Here is a 20,658-nt window from a genome sequence, read left to right as displayed (position 1 = left end):
TTATGTTCAAGTTGTTATTGTCTTTTATTATTAACTTTAACAAATAGATTGAAACATAAAAGAAATATACATCTTCTGGTTAAGTTAATTTAGTGTATATTCATACTATTCTCTTATTGTATTAGTATTTGATTAATAATTTTTGTTCCTTTTATGTACATTTGTATGAATTATGTTGACATAATATTCTTTGTAAGATTTATTATATATATGGTTTTATTATTATTATAATTCAATAAAAATTATTGAACATAAAATTAATTAAATCTAAATAATCTAAAAAGAAAATAATTTTGTTTAAATCTTATTTAAAGAGTTGCCAGAAAAACAGGATCCCAATTCACCAATCTTCTCGGTTTTACATTTCTTAAAGCAAATAAAATAAAAATAAAATGGGATAAAGAGGGCTGGAGGCTGACAAGAGCAAATTCGAGCTTTGAAATAATACATAGCCCCCACCACCAATTACCTCATTGGATATCTCCACCCACTTCTGCCGACACATGGCCCCCGAATAATCCTTGAAAGCCACTTTGTCCCAGTCCAAGTGAGACTCGGTGGTTTTGAATTTGCAGTTGTCACTGGTAGGAAGGTTGTTCTTCATGCAATCTAGGAGGGACAGCATGTCCTCTTGGGACCAGCGGCCTAAACAATATGAAAAAGAAAAAGGGTGGGTCAGGACAAGAAGGAGACATCTACGGATGCTTTCACCGTAGTCTCACGCCCATAAACCAAGAACCAGGTTATTGGATGAATGATCGCTGGGCCTCCTGAATTAAACCGAAGGCATTCCAAATTAACGCATTTTATTCATCAAAGTATCTATAATCATAAAGAACAGGATTGTGCATCTTAGGCTACCTCGCTGAAAATCTTTTTCTACTTTAATTCGCTACCCTGGGCAGCCTAGAAATCAAAACAATAAAACATTTCTGACCATCCTCCATCCCACCTGTAGCACCAGCTTGTTGGAAATTCTAACCTGATGTGATTATATATAGCCAGACAAAAAAAAAGGCAAAATCTCTTTTGTTTATGTTTAGAATGGCAATAAATTTCTCTGGGCATTGATAGTTGCTTAATGCCCTGTCAGGGTTTAAGCTACATCTCCACCAAATCAAGTATTAGCTGTCGTTGTCCTATTCAGAGAAAGGCAGACAGTCAGAGAACAGGAATAAGCAAATACAATACAGATATCTCTAGTGGTGTAGCGAGCATGAGTGGCACACCCCTCTCCTGCCCTATGATCCACCCCCCACTCTTTCCCAAAACCCACCCCTGCCGTGTGTGTGCTTCTTTCCCTGAACCCCTTTAATTTTCCTGGTGCAAGCAGCATCACGAACTTGCGGCCCGCGTTGTGTCGGCTCTCTGAAGTGACATCACTTCCTAGGTGCAGGACCCGGAAGTGATGTCAGAGAGAGCCGACACTGACATGAGCAACAAGTTTGAGATGCTGCTCGCACCGGGAGAAAATTAAAGAGGTATGAGGGAAGGGGCACACGTGTGTGGCAGGGGGGGTTGGGAAGGAGTGGGACAGAGAGGACAGGTGCCAGTGCCCACCCCTTACTAGGCTATTGGATATCTCAGAGGTAGTAAAGGAGGTGGGACTTGATGTACCACTTTTTCTGAGTGGTTACAATCACGGTGGTTTACATATTTTAGAAAGGTCCTTATTTTGTACCTGGGGCAATGAAGTGTTAAGTGACGTGCCCAGGGTCACAAGGAGCTGCAGTGGGAATTGAACTCCCAACCTCAGAGTACTGAAGCAGTTGCTCCAACCACTGAGCCATTCCCAGTGACCTATGTTGCTAATTTCCCCCCTTAATGTGAAGAGTTTCAGTCTCTGCTAACCAGAGCTGAGGTTGTGATGTCATAATGCCTCATTCCACCAATAAGAGTCAACCTCATCCATGATGTCACAATAGCTTGATTCTAAAGGGTAAAGGACCTGATATACTGCTTTTTCTGTGTGGTTACAATCAAAGGAGTTTACATAATTTTAGACAGGTCCTTAGTTTGTACCTGGGACAATGAAGTGTTAAGTGACTTGCCCAGGGTCACAAGGAGCTGCAGTGGGAATTGAACTCCCAACCTCAGAGTACTGAAGCAGTTGCTCCAACCACTGAGCCATTCCTCCACTCCCAGTGACCTATGTTGCTAATTTCCCCCCTTAATGTGAAGAGTTTCAGTCTCTGCTAACCAGAGCTGAGGTTGTGATGTCATAATGCCTCATTCCACCAATAAGAGTCAACCTCATCCATGATGTCACAATAGCTTGATTCTAAAGGGTAAAGGACCTGATATACTGCTTTTTCTGTGTGGTTACAATCAAAGGAGTTTACATAATTTTAGACAGGTCCTTAAGTTTGTACCTGGGACAATGAAGTGTTAAGTGACGTGCCCAGGGTCACAAGGAGCTGCAGTGGGAATTGAACTCGCAACCTCAGGGGGTTGAGGCAGCTGCTCTAGCCACTAGGCTACTCCACCACTCCGCTTTCTAAGCAAGGAAGGTCATTGGTAATGTTGGGTAAAGGGATCACTGCCTAGAATGGAACCCAGAAGTCCTTTAAGGGTAGCCGTTTCTGCCCCAAAACTCTACGGGTTAAGATCTCAACATGTCCGCCCCCAGTATGACAAAGTACTGGAGTTTGACTAAGGGAACTGAGCGCGTGCCACTTCAAGAGGACAGCACATGCAGGGTGTGCTGAGGGAAAGGGACCAAATACTATGGGATGGCCCGTTTGTCCTAGTTTTCTGGAGAGGGGAGGGCTGGTTGTTCTTACCTTGATTTTTAGGGGCTGTCATTTCCAAATCTGTCTCTCCGTTCATTCTCTACCTGGTTGCCCCGGCTTGATGAAACTGGCCTCTTGCTGCGAGTCACTTTAACTCTGAAAACGCAAACCAAAAAATATGAGACACTAATCGGGATCTGTGAGATCAGGACCGGTGGAGAGAATCCTTGGGATTCTGGCAGACACGGAGCAGATGAGCCATTGCCTCTTTGACCAGCAAGAGAGACCTTTGTTTGTCCCAACATCAAGTCAACCTTTATTGTACTAATGCATAAGAATTGCCTTACTGGGTCAGAACAAAGGTCCTGTTTCCAACAGTGGTCAATCCAGGTCCCAAGGGTGTCAGGTCAAAAGCGCGCCCAGACAATTGAGCGCAGCGCGGAGGCGCGCGCCGCTCAAAATTACTGTTTTTAGGACTCCGACGGGGGGGGGGCATGGGGGGGAACCCCCTACTTTACTTAATAGACATCGCGCCGCGTTGTGGGGGGTTGTAACCCCCACATTTTAATGAAAACTTCACTTTTTCCCTGTTTTTAGGGAAAAAGTTAAGTTTACAGTAAAATGTGGAGGGTTACAACCCCCCATAACGCCGGCGCGATGTCTATTAAGTAAAGTGGGGGGGGGGGGGTTTTCCCCAACAAACCCCCCCCCCGTCGGAGCCCCTAAAAACTGTAATTTTCTTCGGCGCGCGCCTTTGTCTTTCGCGCCGTTGTCTATGAACCGGTCCCAAGTACCTGGCAGAAACCCAAATAGTAGCAACATTCCAGAGCTGAGATTGTGATGTCATAATGCCTCATTCCACTAGTGCCTAAGAGCCCAACTCATCAGTGATGTCACAATGGCTTGATTGTCCTATGTTTGGCTCACATAAGAGTTGCCAGACTGAAGGTCCGTCAAGCCCAATATCCCATTTCCAACAGTGGCCAATTCAGTCCCAAGTGCCTAGCAAGATTCCAAGTAGTAAAACTGCAGGGACACATATAAAACTTAGTGCTCTGCAAGATACACATGTTCATGGCAGCCGTGCCCTTTTGCATTGCCCCCTCCCCTTGCATGTACACAATAAGCCACTTACGTGTGCTCTTATAGAACAGCATTTTGGCGCCTTGCTAGCTTTTTTTTGTGGGTTAAGGGTACACCACATCTCAAAAAAGATATAGCAAAATTAGAAAAGGTGCAGAGAAAAGGATGAAATGACTTCCGTATGAGGAAAGGTTAAAGTGCTAGGATGTTCAACCTGGAGAAGAGACAGCTCAGGGGAGACATGATAGAGGTCTATAAAATACTAAGTGGAGTGGAACAGGTAGATGTAAATCACTTGTCTACCCTTTCCAAAAATACTAGGACTAGGGAGCATGCAATGAAGGTACTAAGTAGTAAATTGAAAACAAATTGGAGAATATTGCACTGAATGTGCAATTAAAACTCTGGAATTCGTTGCCAGAAAATATGGTGAAAGCAGTTAGCTTAGCAGGGTTTAAAAAAAAAAATAATTTGGGTAACTTACTAAAAGAACGTTCCTAAGCCATTATTAAAATGGACTAGGGGAAATCCATTGCTTATTCTTAGGGTAAGCAACACATAAATCTGTTTTACTTTGAGATCTTGTCAGGTACCTGTGACCTGGGCTGGCCACTGCTGGAAACGGTGGCAAGTCAAATGCGCGCAAGACAAAAGCGCGACTGGGCTTGATGAACCTTTGGTTTGTCCCAATATGGCAACTCTCATGTTCTGTCATTTTGCACACACATGGGGCATGCAAGTGTGGTTGCCCAGACATAAAATTGCCCTTCAGAGTCCAAATATCACTCTTCCAAATAGGTTAGGAGGTCCCAACACACATTACAACATCTTAAACAGGGGTAGGGAACTCCGGTCCTCGAGAGCCATATTCCAGTCGGGTTTTCAGGATTTCCCCAATGAATATGCATTGAAAGCAGTATGGTATATTCATTGGGGAAATCCTGAAAACCCGACTGGAATACGGCTCTCGAGGACTGGAGTTCCCTACCCCTGTTTTAAGAGATGACCAAAGGGTGTGAACAGAGGTGGAACATATAGACCAGGGGTAGGGAACTCCGGTCCTCGAGAGCCGTATTCCAGTCGGGTTTCCAGGATTTCCCCAATGAATATGCATGAGATCTATTTGCATGCACTGCTTTCAATGCATATTCATTGAGGAAATCCTGAAAACCCGACTGGAATACGGCTCTCGAGGACCGGAGTTCCCTACCCCTGATACAGACTGATAAGTGGGTGGGGAGAAAAAGAGACTGGCTAATTAGCTGCTTCTTCCGTTAAAGCAGTGGGAGACAAGAGCTAAGACAGGGGTGTCCAATGTCGGTCCTCAAGGGCCGCAGTCCAGTCGGATTTTCAGGATTTCCCCAATGAATATACATGAGGTCTATTTGCATGCACTGCTTTCATTGTACGCTAATAGATCTCATGCATATTCATTGGGGAAATCCTGAAAACCCGACTGGATTGCGGCCCTCGAGGACCGACATTGGACACCCCTGAGCTAAGACAAGCTTTCACCTACAATCCCTACAGATAAAAAAGCATGAAATTTAGCTGTGAAATTTGGCAATGCAGTCCCAAGGTAATGGCTTTTCTCTCCAAAAATTAAAAAAGACAAATGTGAAACGAAAACAGGATTAGAAATCATGAAAAGTTGAATAGAAATGACTCGAAAATACCACAAGGGGGAGCGCTACTGAGACCTGCGGCCCCTTTAAAAAAGTCCCGGAGAAACGTGGGTTGAGGGAGGGGGGAGGAGGAGGAGGAGGTGGTCCCGCCGTTAACCCCTTCCTATCCCGTTACCATATAAGGCTTTGCAGGGGTGACATGAAAAATATCTGGGGATATCAGAGACGATGACGCCCCCACCCCAGTATAAACCCCAGGGAAGCTTAATTCACCCCCCCCCCCGGTACCCTGCAGGATTTAACCCCCGAGAGAGGAAAGGCAGGTCACCTCCTCCTCCTCCACCCACCACCCCGACTCAGCAAGATTTTTCCCGGGGGGGGGGGAAGGGACGGGTGTCGCCTCCACCTCCCCCCTCGATAGGATGTTACCCCCGGACCAATACCGGAGCAGTAGCGTCAGCCGCCACTGGTCGGGAGCTGGGTAGATGCCCGGGGGCTGCCCCGGGAGAGGCTCCACGTGCACGCTACGGAAAAACCCGCATATCCCTTCCCGATCGGGCTCTCCGTAGTGGCCGCCACCGGACCGTAGAGATCGGGGCAGCGCCCCGTTCGCCAACCTAAAAATATTTGAATCCCTTCCCCCCCCCCCAAATGAAGACTCCACAACCCCAAAAATATACCCCCTCCGAAAAAGGCGTTTTAAAAAAAACAAAAAAACCGGAAGCGGATCGACACCGGGAGCCGACCGACTTTTCCGCGCGACGGCGTCCGGCCAAGAGCGAGGCAGACGCGGCTTGAGACTCCGGATCTGTCCGGCTTAAGGCAGGGTGGGGGTGGGGGGGGTGAAAAAAAATCTATCAAAAGGCACCCCGGGGAGGCACCGATTCGCCCCCTACCGACCCGGAGATCCGGCACCCACCGAGCGACGCCAGCGGCACCGGACGGGGAGCCCAGCCGGAGCGACAGAGCTGTGAGCCGGGGAGGGGCGAGCTCAGCAGCCCGGGCGCGGAAGGGAGGGCGGGGGAGGCGAAAAAAAAACACCCCAACGCAGGGAGGGAGGAAAAAAAAAAAAACCACCATCCGAAACGAAACAATAGGAGAAATCTGAAAATAAACGATTGCAACTAAAATAGATCAAAATGATCCCCCCCCCCCCCCCCGGGATACACAGTAGATAAAATAAATGAGGTTACGGGAAAGTCTGGTCCGGAGGCGACGGCTACCCGCTGGCGGCTCCTTCCCCTTCCTACGCCTGACGGCGGCCGCACGGACCGAGCAGCCCGGGCCCGGACCGTCCGCTTCCCCTCCCCCTCCCCCGCTGGAAATCACCTTCAGAGGCGTCCTCCGAGCCCCGGCGGCGGTAGAAGGGGCCGATCGGAGCCCGAAAAGCCGAGCCCAAGCGTCCGCCGCTCCCCCCCCTCCCTCCCCGGCCTCGCTCCGCCATCCGTGCCCTGCAAACCGGGCTTCCCCCCCCCCTCTTCCCCTCCCCCGTCGGAATGCACGGCACCGCGCGATCGTTTACCGTGCGAAAAGCCCGATCCCGCATCCAGGAGCGCGCTGGCCGGGAAGGAACGCGACAAAAAGCCGCCGCCGAGATGACGATCCAGGGCGGCCGGGTAATGGCGTACGCCACATGCGCCTCTTCCCCTCCTCCTGCCAGCGCCCGGGCCAGCTCCAGGGCTCTCTCCAGCGCGTCCTCCCCCTCCCCCTCCCCCTTCAAAGAAATCACCACGAGCCCCTGCTCGCGGCTCCCTTACCTCGCGCACGCTGCTCGCCGCGAGCCCAGGGCTTCGCTCTAGATCTAAACAGGTTCCTGCGATTGGGCTCCTCTACGCCGGATTCGCCCCCACCCCCCCTCCCCCAGCACGAGCTGCTGCTGCTGCTGCTCCGTCTCGCGCGTGTCCCGCTGCCCCTTTTCCTCTCGCTCGTGGCTCCTCTTCGGAGCGCGAGAGGGCTGGCGCTCTTTTTTTTTTTTTTTTTCTCTTCCCCTCTCGCTCTCGCGCTTCGGCGTTGAACGCTGGCCAGCTCTGCGGCGCTGGCCCCGGGCGTGGACTCGCTCCAGTCCCTGCAGAGAGCTCGCGCTTCCCCCCGCCTCCATCTCGCTGCTTTTGCTCTTCCAATCAGCCGGGCTCTTGGCGCCTCCTGGATCCTCCGCCACCAGCGGCCTCCCCTCGCCCATCTGCTCTCTCTTTGGAGCGGAGCTGTCAGGGATCCCCCCTCGCCTCCTTTAACAACCCTTCTCGCTTTTCGCAGCTTGCAGAGAGTTTTTTTTTTTTTTTGCAGAGGGGCGGATTTTACACGTGTGTTTATGTCTCTATATATTTATATAATTTTTTTTTTTCTTTCTGCATTTCGTTTTGCAACAGTGTGGCCGAAGAAAGAATGGCCAAATACCGCTTGGACAAAAAAAAAAAAAATGGTAGCACATTTCCCAACCTGATTTAAAAAAAAAAAATATTTTTTTGGGTTGTTGATCATTTATTCTGTTGGTCGCCGTCGCAAAATCAGGGCTGATGGTTACTATTGAAGCCGTGTTGCTTCCTCCCCCCCCTCCCCCCCAGCAGTTTTGCAAAAGTTCCTGTTTACTTTTCTTGTCCTGCTCCCCCAGAGTCCTCTTATTTTGCAAATTATCCCCCCCCCAAAAAAAAACAAAAAAATCCCCAACAACAACCCAGCCGCAGCAGCCCCACAGGTTTGCTTTTGGAGAGAGCCATGAAATGAATAAATAAGACTTGTTTTCTTTCTGCCTAGTGCAGCAGAGGAGGCTAATGATACCGCTGAACCAGACGCTCATAGAGATTTCACATAAGGGAGGGGGGGTTGGGGATTTTTTTTCCCTTCCCTGTTTATGTATTTTAAAAATATAATTTTCCAGCTCCACCTTTATTGCTATGGGCGTCATCTTTTGCCGGCCAATCGGCCTGTTGCAATCTGTCTGTCAGATTAATGGAAAGTCGTAATAAAAGCTACTGGGGAGTGGAAAGGAGAAAGGAGGGAGGATGGATGAGGGAGGGAGGGAGAGAGACGGTACTTCTGTAACTCAACAGCCAGCATTAGTTCCACCTGCCTGAGCTAAACTGAGCAGCCCTACTTCTTGCTACTGCATTTCAGCCTTTGGTTGTTGTTTTTTTTTTTTTTTGTAATAGCTACAAGCTCTTCAGTTGGAGAGGCAAGGAGCTAAATCCTGATCTGCATAGCAGCTTCCTCTGTAATGGAAGGAGTGGCTGCGCCCCTGTGGCCTACTGGTGGAGAAGAGAAACACAAGGCCTGATTGCTTCCTTCAGTCTGCTTTTGCCCATAACCGTTTCCGATGGCCATTTTGCTGAAATAGTTTTCTCCTGAGCTGGGGGGGGGGGGGTTGTTTGCCTGCACTGCAGTGGAGCTCTGGGTGGCAGTGCGAGCTTTGGGAGTTGGATGTTTATTTCAGGATAAATTATTGGAATACTGAGATCCTAAGAGGTTGATACCAGGAAGACGGGGGAAGAAAGGTTGTGCGCACAACAGGGGAAGTCTGCTTTCTCAAGAGCAGGGTCTATGAATGGATTTTGTTCATACCATGACAAGAATACATCTCACTTGGCAGCCACAGTATATTGGATATGATTTACAGTATTTTGCTTTTTTTTAGCCCATCCGCCCAAAGGAGCTTAGAAGGGTTTACAATTCAGGTACTCAAGCATTTTCTCTGTCTGTCCTGGCAGGCTCACAGCCTATCTAATGTACCTGGGGCACTGGATGATTAAGTGACTTGCCCATGGGGCAAGCATGGGGTTTGAACCCACAACCTCAGGGTGCTGAGGCTCTAGCTCTAACCACTGCATCATGCTCTCCTCCAATATAATATCAGAAGTGAGCCAAGTATAGAATAATGAAGCCTTTGTGACATCACCAATGAGGTTGGCTCTTAAGCATTGGTGAAATGAGGCATTATGACATCAGGGAAAGGGGTTGGGACTTGTATACCACCTTTTTGTTGTTTTGCAACCACACTCAAAGCAGTTTACATACAGGTGCCTCAAGCATTTTCTCTATCTGTCCTGGTGGGCTCAAAGTCTATCTAATGTACTTGTTCTGCAATATCGTTTATAAAAATGTTAAAAAGAACAGGCCTAAGAACAGAACCTTGAGACACACCACGGGTAACATCCCTTTCCTCAGAGTGATCTCCATTGATCATTACCCTCTGTCGCCTTCCACTCAACCAGTTCTTGACTCAGCCTGTCACTTTGGGACCCATCCCCAGGGCACTCAGTTTATTTATTAGATGTCTGTGTGGAACACTGTCAAACGCTTTGCTAAAATCTAAATACACCACATCTAGTGCACATCCTCTATCCAATTCTCTGGTCAAAGAAATTGATCAGATTTGTCTGACAAGACCTACCTCTAGTGAATCCATATTCCCTCCGATCCTGTAATCCACAGAATTCCAGAAACTTGACCATTCTCTGTTTTAAAAGCGTTTCCATTAATTTGCTTACCACAGAAGTCAGACTTACTGGCCTCTAATTCCCTTCTTCTTCCTTACTTCCACTTTTGTGGAGAGGGACCACATCTGCTCTTCTCCAGTCCTTCGGTACCACTCCCAACTCTAGAGATTGTTGAAAAGGTCAGTCTGCGGAGCTACCAGATCTTCCTAAATTCCTTCAGCATCCTCGCATGTACACCATCCGGCCCCATCGCTTTGTCTACCTTTATTTTAGCTAGCTCATAAACACGACCCTCTGAAAATAGATCAGGGTCTATTACTCTTCCATCCCTTTTCACGTTTGTCTTCAGCCATAAACACAGAACAGAAATATTTGTTAAGCAATTCGGCCTTTTATCAGCTTCTACATATTCCTCCCCTTCACCTTTGAGTCTCACAATGCCACTTTTGTACTTCTTCCTATCACTAATATATCTAAAAAATGTCTTGTCTCCCCCGTTTTATCATGTCAGCTATTTTTTGTTCCATTTGCATCTTTGCTTTCCTGAATACACAACCAGCCTCTCTTAACTTTTCCAGATATTTTTGCCTGTCTTCCTCTTTCTGCGATCTTTTGTAGTTTATGAAAGCCAACTTCTTATTCCTTACTTTTTACATGGGTGATATGGTGTTGGATAACTTTTTTCTTGAAATGAATGATAGTAACATAGATGACAGCAGATAAAGACCCGAATGGTCCATCCAGTCTGCCCAACCTGATTCAATTTAAATTTTTTCTTCTTAGCTATTTCTGGGCAAGAATCCAAAGCTCTACCTAGTTCTGTGCTTAGGTTCCAACTACCAAAGTCTCTGTCAAATCTCACTCCAGTCCATCTACACCCTCCCAGCCATTGAAGCCCTCCCCAGTCCATCCTCAACCAAAACGCCATATACAGACACATACTCAGTACTGGCCTTAGTTCAATATTTACTATTATTTTCTGATTCTAGATCCTCTGTGTTCATCCCACACTTCTTTGAACTCTGTCACCATTTTCCTCTCCACCACCTCTCTCGGGAGCACATTCTAGGTATCTACCACCCTCTCCATAAAATAGAATTTCCTAACATTGCTCTTGAATCTACCACCCCTCAACCTTAAATTATGTCCTCTGGTTTTACCATTTTCCTTTCTCTGGAAAAGATTTTGTTCTACGTTAATACCCTTCAAGTATTTGAATATCTTAATCATAGCTTCCCTGTCCATCCTTTCCTCTAGGGTATACATATTCAGGGCTTACAGTCTCTCCTCATACGTCTTCTTGCGCAAACCTCCTATCATTTTCGTCACCCTCCTCTGGACCGCTTCAAGTCTTCTTACATCCGTTGCCAGATACGGTCTCCAAAACTGAACACAATACTCCAAGTGGGGCCTTACCAATGACTTGTACAGGGGCATCAACACCTTCTTCTACTGACTACGCCTCTCTTTATACAGCCCAGCATCCTTCTGGCAGCAGCCACTGCCTTGTTACACTGTTTTTTTCACCTTTAGATCTTCGGACACTATCACCCCAAGGTCCCTCTCCCCGTCCGTGCATATCAACCTCTCTCCTCCCAGCATTTAAGGTTCCTTCTGATCCCTCTGGCATCTGTCCGACAGCCAGTTTCTAACCCAGTTCACCACTTTGGGTCCTGACTTCAGCCCTTCAAGTTTGTTCAAGAGCCTCCTATGAGGAACTGTATCAAAGTCTTTGCTGAAATCTAAGTAAATTACATCTAGCATATGTCCTCTATCCAGCTTTCTGGTCACCCAGTCAAAAAATTAAATCAGGTTTGTTTGACAAGATTTATCTTTAGTAAAGCCATGTTGCCTCGGATCCTGAAATTGATTAGATTCTAGGAAGTACACTATCCTTTCTTTCAGCAACACTTCCATTATTTTTCCAACATCCAAAGTGAGGCTTACTGGCCTGTAGTTTCCTGCTTCATCCCTGTGACCACTTTTGTGAATAGGGACCACATCCGCTCTCTCCAATCCCCCGGAGCCACTTCCGTCTCCAGAGATTTGTTGAACAAGTTTTTAATAGGACTCGCCAGAACCTCTCTGAGCTCCCTCAGTATCCTGGGATGGATCTTGTCCGGCCCCATCGCTTTGTCCACCTTCAGTTTTTCAAGTTGCTCATAAACACTTTCCTCTGTGAACAGTGCAGAATCTATTCCATTTTCTTGTGTTACTTTGCCAGATAACCTCAGTCCTCCAGGATTTTCTTCCGTGAATACAGAACAGAAGTATTTGTTTAGCACATTTGCTTTTTCCTCATTATGTAATAGTTTATAACTTATTTATACTTTCTTTACTACCTTGTGGGCCAAGGTGGTGTACAGACTAATCAAAGAAAAGATGGAATCCATAAAGAGTCACAATCCATCTCTAAAAAAGAACATATTACAGACATTTCTAAATAATCAAGTCATTCTAGTGCGATGGACACTCCATTCCTTAATGTGTGGGTAGTCAATCCCTTCTCATGAGAATTTTTGTAGGGAGCTTCATTAGCATTCTTTTGCTCCGCCTCCCATCTTTCTGGGCTGGCCTCCAATTCCTCAGTTGTCTCCTACAAATGAGATGGTAGGAGCCAATTTTTTTTCTTGTGTTTATAGTTCAGATTATATTCAGTTTTTTGGACTGTTTGCAAGGCTTTTCAGTGCTGCAAATGATCCCACTCTTGGGACAGCTCAGGCTGCAGGAGAGCACAAGTTTCAAGTTTTTATTAGTATTTGATGGATCGCTTATTTAGTTTACTAAGCGATGGACAACTTATTAAAATAGGGTGTGAAAACAAACAAAGTGACTTCAGACTTGTTGGGTAAAACTTACATGAGTCGTGGAGGAAAGGGAGGAAAAGTTACAATTCTTTGTTAGAGAGAAAGACACAAAATAGGGAATGGACAAGAGGAAGGGTAAAATAATTTCAAGACTTGAAACTTCTGATCTTTAGACAGAAGATGAAAGGTTGAATGCGTCTTTAAAAAGGTAAGTTTTTTAAATTTTTTAAAGGATAAAAAGTCTTTTTCTTCTCTAATATACTGTGGTAATGAGTTCCACAGTTGAGGGGCCATAACCGAGAACATGTCTTCTGGTGCCTATAATTTTTAGGGATTGAACAGTAAGGAGGTTCTGAGTAGTTGAACGGAGAGACCAAGAGGAGTTATAAGGGATAAGCATCCAAGGGGCAGACTGCTTTTCAGTGCACCCACTTGGACAGCCTGAACTACCAGTTCAGGGACTCAGGGACTGTTCCCTTGGTAGCGAGGCTTGCCCCAAGTTTGTCTGCGTTGGCTTGAGTGCAGGGCAGGCTGAGTGACTGTGTGGTGGTTTTTCCAGGATCGGGGCTGACTGCTTTCTTCCCCCTGTTTGCATGCATGTAATCCAGTGGGGATTGAGGTCTCCAGCTGGTTTGTTGGGCCGAGAGGCAGTCAAAAGGCACAAGCTGTCTGGATTTCACGCTTGTTGAGATAGAGGTTCTCCCTGTAAGCTCTTTGCAGCTTCCACATATGCAGCTCCCAGCACACAGCATGGCACAGTGAGTAACAGGCTGATAGCCTGACAAACAAAATTGGGGGGAGGGGGGGAGGCCTTTAAATTCAATGTTTTTGGTTTTGAGGTTAAAGTTAGTTTCCCCCACCTCTAAAATCCTAATTTTTATTCGCTAGTGCAGCTCCCCCAGGCCATTTTTGATGCTGAAATTGCTGCTGTGGCAGCCATCTTGGACTTCACAGTTTGAAAGTAAAAGCCTCTATCTGCCTCAAAACACCTCAATTTTGCTTAAAAACAGGTGTTATGGGCTCCTCAGGCTAGGATACCTTGAATTCATACCAAGTTTGCAGTGGATGGCTATCTGAGGATTGTCCATATTCCACGTACCACACACCATATGAAAGGGGGGGGGGACCTTTGGCTTAGCCTTCTCTGGTCCCTTGGGGGGTGTTAGTGCTCAGTTGGTCGAAGGGCCCGGCAAATAGTCCAGATTTAAACCAGGGAGCAGCGCAAATGCAGCTGTGACACAGCTGCAAAATCCCAGCCAGGAGCTCATGAGCATCCACAGGGACCATCTGAATGTCCTGGTCAGGGGTTTCTCCTTGAATTCATCAATATCTAATCTAATCTAATTTTTGGTTTATATACCTGGTCATCTCCCAGTGGAGCTCGACTCAGTTCACATATAATTAAGACTAGAGTTCATAGCAGAAAATATAGGAAAAGGAAGTACTAATTAAAAACTAAAGTACATAAGAAAAATAACTATAATATTATAATTTCGTTGAGGCTGTAGTTAAACCATTTAAAAATTGCAAAACAAAGTTTCCAGGAATTTACGAAATAATTGTAACTGGCCTAAAAGCCTAAATGGAGTCGGGAAGTTCATTCCAGATCTCTACAAACTTGAAAACAAAAGATAGACTGAGCTTCCCAGCAATTTAATTCCCTTAAAGGAAGGGAAGGCTAACGTATATCTTTGTGTGTTTCTCAAATGGCAAAGTCTAAGGGGATTCCAACATAAGGGGACAAAAGGATCAAATATTCCGTAGAGAAGCTTGAAGATTATGCATGCGCATTTAAACTGGATCCTAAAGCGAACTGGGAGCCAGTGAAGCTTTATCAATAAAGGGGAAACATGATCATACTTTCGTTTCCCAAAAAGGAGCTTAGCTGCAGTATTCTGTATTAACTGAAGTCGTTTTAGACTGCTCTGCTTAATGCCCAGACAAACTGAGTTACAATAATCTAGCTGAGAAAGCACAGTGGATTGTACCAACACTGAGAAATGTTCTTGATGGAACAGTGATCTGACCTTCTTCAACATGCGCAGACTAAAAAAAAAAACACTTTTTTGTCAAGGAATTTATCTGTTCATGAAATGTAAGTGATGAGTCCAAGATGACACCCAGGACTCTAGATGAAAAATCTATATGTAATGCGATACATGTTTTTAATGTAACAGAGGAAAGGAGGTTTTCTAATTTTGGCCCAATCCAAAGCAATTTGGTTTTGGCAGCGTTCAGTTTCATTTGAATAGACAAAGCCCACAGCTGAAGTTTAGAAATACAGCAGTCTATACTAGGAACCTGGTTATTAAGATCAGGATCAACTTCTAATGAAATGAATATATCGTCTGCATAGGTATATATAGTCTGTGCTGATGAAAAGCAAAAAATTTTCAGAGAAGTCATATATACATTAAACAAGATTGTCGACAGTGGAGAGCCCTGTGGCTCCACACAGCTGGATTTCTAATGAGTGTAATTTTACTATTAAAAAAATCTTGCAAACTCCTCTGCAGTTGGAATACAGTTTTGTTTTGAATTTGTGCTCACTAAGGTTAATGAACGCCAGAGCTTAAAAAGGGTTATACTTTGATTATCTGAACTAGCTATCCTAATCCCCTAGTAATTTTTTCTTGCAATTCTAATTTCTAAATTATATTTCTTGATGTTAACTCTCCAAATTTTCTTGTCAGATTCTGAATTAGTTTTTTTCCACTTCCATTCCAATCTTCTACATTCCGGTTTTAACTCTCGATGATAAGATGAAAACCAGGGCGCCTTCCATGCATAACTCACTGATTTGGTTGCTAAAGGGGAGAGAGCTTGAAAGGTCCTTTCTGATAATCCCTTCCAGTCTTTCCATAGATTTTCTGACAGCCTATCAGAAGATATGCAAGGTAGTACTTTTAGTAGATTGGACCTGAAAAACTCTGAGCTGATCTTTTTCCTAATACTTATAGTTCGTTTCTGCTGTACATAAGTATTAATAAGGGGCATAAAAATTGGGAGACAGAATTCCCCAACAAAATGATCCGACCAAGGAACTCTCCGCCAGTGAACCTCATCTAACCTAGTTTGTTGGTGCGTAAAATCTAACATAGGCCTTTTTCATGTGTAGTAGCTTTTGTAGGTAGAGATAGACTAAGTGAATTCAAAAAGGAGATGAAATGTAAAGTGTCTTTGTTTGTGATGTCACCTAAATGTAAGTTAACATCACCAATTATCAACAGCCTTGAGTACTTTAATAGAGCATCAGAAATGATATGATGTTTGAAGCTCAGGTGATTAACAAGGACAGCATGGAACACTCGGGGATTGTGGCCCTGCTGGCACCAGGGGTTCCCCACCCCCCAAGAGCACAATTCCCCCGCAACAGTGCCATGTGCAAGACGGAGAAGATCAGTCTGAGGACGATTGGGACGAAACGGGCTCTATTTCAGTGCCTTTGCTCTCCCAGTCCCAGTCCTCTGTAGCAGGAGATGCTGCTTTATCTTTAGGGGAATGACCTGGATCTGGCGGAGGCCCTTGATCTCGGGGGAAACCTGACTGTGTGCAGGCTATTTAAGCCTTCGGTGTTTTTAGGGTACACCGTCAGCGCGCAGGATTTTGGCGTGCCAACAATTCGGCTCCGTCAAATGCAGCAGCGACAAGTGTGCGCATGAAAGGAGCGGGATTTTCAGGGCTCCATTGTAAGTATATTAGGGGGGATGGGTTGCGGCAATCGAGCGTGTCGGCATCCGCCTGAAGGAAAGCGGAATTGTGGGTGTTCCTCCCCACACACCCCCCTCAGAGCGGAAATGGGAAGATTTTTTGGAGGAGAGCACGAGTTTTAAGTGTGTTGGGGGTTCCCCCCCCCCCTCAACGGGAGCATGAGCGCACACAGGAAGGCATAGGGAAGCTAAAGGGGATGGCACACACTTGTCGGTGCACACAAATGCTGGAGCGGCATTGTCAGCACGCCAATGTCCTGTGCGCTGGTGACGGGTCACCGTTTTTAGAGGTGATCACAGATTAAGAGTGCTCGCTTATGAACAGCACAAAGGCACAGACCTCGTGTTTTCCCTCTCACCAAGACATTACCACGTGACATGGGATCGTCACGTGGGATCTCTTTACAGAGAAAGGTAGGGGAGGGTTATTGGGGTGGGCAGACTTGATGGCCCTTATCTGCCGTCTGTTTCTATTGGGAGATCCCAGAGGGGCTTCTTCAGGTGCCAAAGCCATGGCAAAGCTCTGTCCAATGGATGCGGAATTTAACCAACTCTTTGTTCTTCCGAAAGTGGATTCACTAGTGATGCAGGTTATGAAACGTACCTCCCTTTCCAGTGAAGGTGGAGCGGTATTAATGATGCCCAGGACCGCAGGCTGCAGTTTGTTCATAAGAAGTTCTTTGAGGCCGCAGCCTCAGTTTTGAAAGAAGCTGCAGTGGTGTCTTTTGCTCAAGTAAACAAGTGACTACCATAATACTTTTTGAGTAAAAAAGTACCACGACTACAATGTTTGTTCATCAAGAATTGCTACCAGATTTTTACTGAGGAATTGTCATTTACATCTCCCTCCTACTTTTACTTTTAACTTCAAGCATCATTTGTAACCAGGTAAAGGTAGTAAAAATTGGCAAAATTATTACTTCAGTAAAAGTAACAAATGTTATCCTGTTATTTTTTCCAAGTAAAAGTATCAAAATCTTTAAGTACAGTGATTAGTTACATTTTCTCAGTTACTATACAACACTGCAGTTAAGTGGGGTATTGACCTCTAGCAGCCACCTCACCCTTCAGTTGAGATTCCAGGTGACGGTGTCTTGTCTGCATTCGCAGGGAGCAGATCCTAGAGCAGATACAGGGGCAAATGCTGGCCACGGACCAGGCTGGAGATCAGGAAATCAAAAAAAAACAAGCAGTCCCAGCATAAAATGTTTTTTAACCTGGGCACTGGGAGTGGTAGAGAGTAGGTTTAAGTTGAACGCTGCCACTATCGGTGCCTGCAGGCCATTTGGGAGGCTTCAGTCCTGGAAAATGACACGGGGACTCATTTTCCTGTCCTGTCCCTGCAAGTTCTTTAGCTGTCCCATTCTTGCAAGCTCCGTCCTCATCCTCGTCTGCACAAGCCTCAAATACTTTACTATCATAATTGTTCAAGGCTTGTGCGGTTAAGGTAAAGCTTACAGGAATGGGACAGCGACAGGGACAAATTTGTACCCGTATCATTCTCTATTCAGTACCCTGCGATTGGCTCCTCAGCAAAGAGGCAAAAACACCCAAGCAGCTGACAATCTCTGGGTTCTGGGGCTGTGAGAGATGAGGCCATATGATTTTGAGTAGCAGGCCAGTGGACTCTTCGCTGTCAAGGGCTCCTCTATGGCAGGCTCTTCACTGTACATCTGAATAGCCTTACTGGGTCAGACTAATGGTCCATCAAGCCCCAGTAGCCCGTTCTCACGGTGGCCAATCCAGGTCAATATATATTTGATTGATCGCTTTATCGGTTGCAAAGCGATTTACATATGATTAAAATTACAATATAAAAGAAGTTTTAAGAATAATTAAAAACAGACAAGACATGGACAATTACGAGATAAACTGGAAACATTAGGATAAGTAGGGGGAGAAATTACAATATATTTGAGCAGAGGGGGAAACAAATAAAGGAAAACACATATGGATGGGATAAGAGAAGGGATATTTGAAAAAAAAAATGTTAAAGAAAGGAGAATAGAAATTGGTTCCAAGACTTATAAAAAATATATTACATGAGACCGAATAGTATTAAATAACAAAGGCGTCGTTAAATAAAAAAGTTTTTAGTTTACTTTTAAATTTTTCTAAGTTAAGTCACTAAAACCCAAGAAGTAGCAACATTCCATGCAAGCAGTGGCTTCCCCCATGTCTTTCTCAATAACAGTCTATGGACTTTTCTTCCAGGAACTTGTCCAAACCTTTCTTAAAACCAGCTTCGCTATCCGCTCATACCACATCCTCTGGCAACGTGTTCCAGAGCTTAACTATTCTCTGAGTGAAAAAAAAAATTCCTCCTATTGGTTTTAAAAGTATTTCCCTGTAACTTCGAGTGTCCCCTAGTCTTTGTAATTTTTGACGGAGTGAAAAATCGATCTATTTGTACCCATTCTACTCTACTTAGGATTTTGTAGACTTCAATCATATCTCCCCCTCATCCATCTCTTTTCCAAGCTGAAGAGCCCTAACCTTTTTAGTCTTTCCTCATACGAGAGGAGTTCCATCCCTTTACCATCTTGGTCGCTCTTCTTTGAACCTTTTCATAGCGCCACTATAATCTTTCTTGAGATAAGGAGACCAGGCTTTTCGTGGCAGATGCAGCTCCATAGTCCTGGGAGTCATATGGTAGGAGCCAGTGTACACCATGCACAGGTCACAGGGGCAGCCACCACTGCTGGCCTTGTAGCTAAGTAAAATCTTACAGAAATCCCTTAGAAACATACTGTTGAAAGTTATGTTGCCATTGATGTCTGAACTGGAAACTAGACAGGAAGGAGCAGCCACTTTACACAATGGACGGGGGTAGGGACTCTCTGAAACTAAATGTGAAATGGAACCTGCTGGTTGATTCTGGAATCTCCACTAGTGTTAGGAAAGTTCCAGAACATGACAGAATGATTGTTCCCCAGGGGATTCTCAGTCTTACAAAAGAAAACACACAATAAACTTGGGAAGCACAAAATGTGTTAAAAGCAATTTATTTTGTATATAATTGTTACAAAAAATAATGCATTATCAAACCAACATACTTTTAAGATATTTGCAAACTTCACAGATGCACAGGAATGGATATGAGACATTGGTGATGCCGAAGCCCAGAAGGGGGTAGTGGTTAAGGGCAGCGCTGGACTTCAGCGTCACTATGCGCTGCTGGCTGACCCTAGGTTGCTGAAAATGTCCGACCTGTGAAACCCGGCCAACATTTTCGGCACCTAGGGTTCAGTGAAGCCACGATTCTGGAAGCGGTAACCTGTCAGTGATTGACCCAGGGGCAGCTGCCCTGTTCCGTAAGCGCCCGCCACGGCAAACGCCGCTTCCAAAATCAGCCCCCTTAGTTACAAAGCCAAGATGAACTCCATTGAAACCCCTGTTAGCTTCATCTGCTCTCCAGCTGCGTTACTAAGAGAAGCAGAATTTTTCCCATTATTATAGCAAACAGGATTCAAGAGAAGATTATACATACTAGATTTTACACATGAATACATGACACTACTACTGTGGGTAAGTTCATTCTTTAAAAAACAAATATATTATCCCCTCCCCCTTTTATAAAACCATAGCATGTTTTTTAGCGCTGGCTGAGGCGCTAACAGCTCCGATGTTTATAGAATTCCTATGAGCGTCAGAGTAGAGGTCTGTATGGTAACGGGGATCGTGGGAATCCCCCCTAACCCAAGGGACTCCCACAGGGACCCCCCTCTGGCCCATGGGACTCCCACGGGGATGGAAGGCTTTGGAAGCAGGGTTCGTCCATATAATATAATGGACACGTCAGCCTTAGTAAAAGAGGGGGGTTTATAAGTTAATTACCTGAACAGAAACAAAAAAAGGGTTCCACCAAAGAGATTCCACAAGGAAAACAGCAAAAGAAACTGTGGAATTGATGATCCTGTCAGAAGTAATTGCTGCTTTTTATGGGGACGGGCGGGGATGGAGGTAATTCCTTGCGGGGATGGGTGGGGACGGAGAGGATCCTGGCGGGGATGGGTGGGGAAGGAGAGGATCCTGACAGGGAAGGGTGGGGAAGGAGAGGATCCTGACAGGGAAGGGTGGGGACGTAGAGGATCCTGATGGGAACGGGCGGGGATGGAGGTAATTCCCTTGCGGGGACGGGTGGGGATGGAGAGGAACCTGGGCGGGGATGGGTGGGATTTCTGTCCCCGCGCAGCTCTCTACATTGGAGCTGTTACTGCCGCGGCTGGCGCTAAAAACCGCGCTACAGTTTTGTAAAAGGGGAGGGGTTG

General features: G+C 45.7%; 1 protein-coding gene across 4 annotated transcripts in view; it reads right to left on the bottom strand.

Annotated features, from left to right (window-relative positions):
- The window catches only part of UBTF (upstream binding transcription factor), a 46,803-nt gene extending 39,121 nt beyond the window's left edge, over nucleotides 1-7,682 (bottom strand). The window contains exons 1-3 of one of the 4 annotated variants that reach the window (XM_033918201.1): nucleotides 7,198-7,682; nucleotides 2,784-2,888; nucleotides 470-645 (exon numbers count right to left, since the gene is read on the bottom strand). In XM_033918201.1, the coding sequence (XP_033774092.1) occupies nucleotides 470-645; nucleotides 2,784-2,829 (222 nt within the window). In that variant the 5' untranslated portion in view covers nucleotides 2,830-2,888; nucleotides 7,198-7,682. Of the gene's footprint in view, nucleotides 1-469; nucleotides 646-2,783; nucleotides 2,889-5,883; nucleotides 5,903-6,962; nucleotides 7,112-7,197 lie in introns of those variants that run through there. The other 3 variants (XM_033918204.1, XM_033918202.1, XM_033918203.1) reach the window with 3 other exon arrangements.
- Nucleotides 7,683-20,658: the final 12,976 nt, after the last annotated feature.

Source organism: Geotrypetes seraphini, chromosome 13, assembly GCF_902459505.1.
Source record: "Geotrypetes seraphini chromosome 13, aGeoSer1.1, whole genome shotgun sequence".
Taxonomy (NCBI): domain Eukaryota; kingdom Metazoa; phylum Chordata; class Amphibia; order Gymnophiona; family Dermophiidae; genus Geotrypetes; species Geotrypetes seraphini.
The sequence above is the reverse complement of the archived record's forward strand: the minus strand, read 5'-3'. Positions and strand labels throughout refer to the sequence as shown.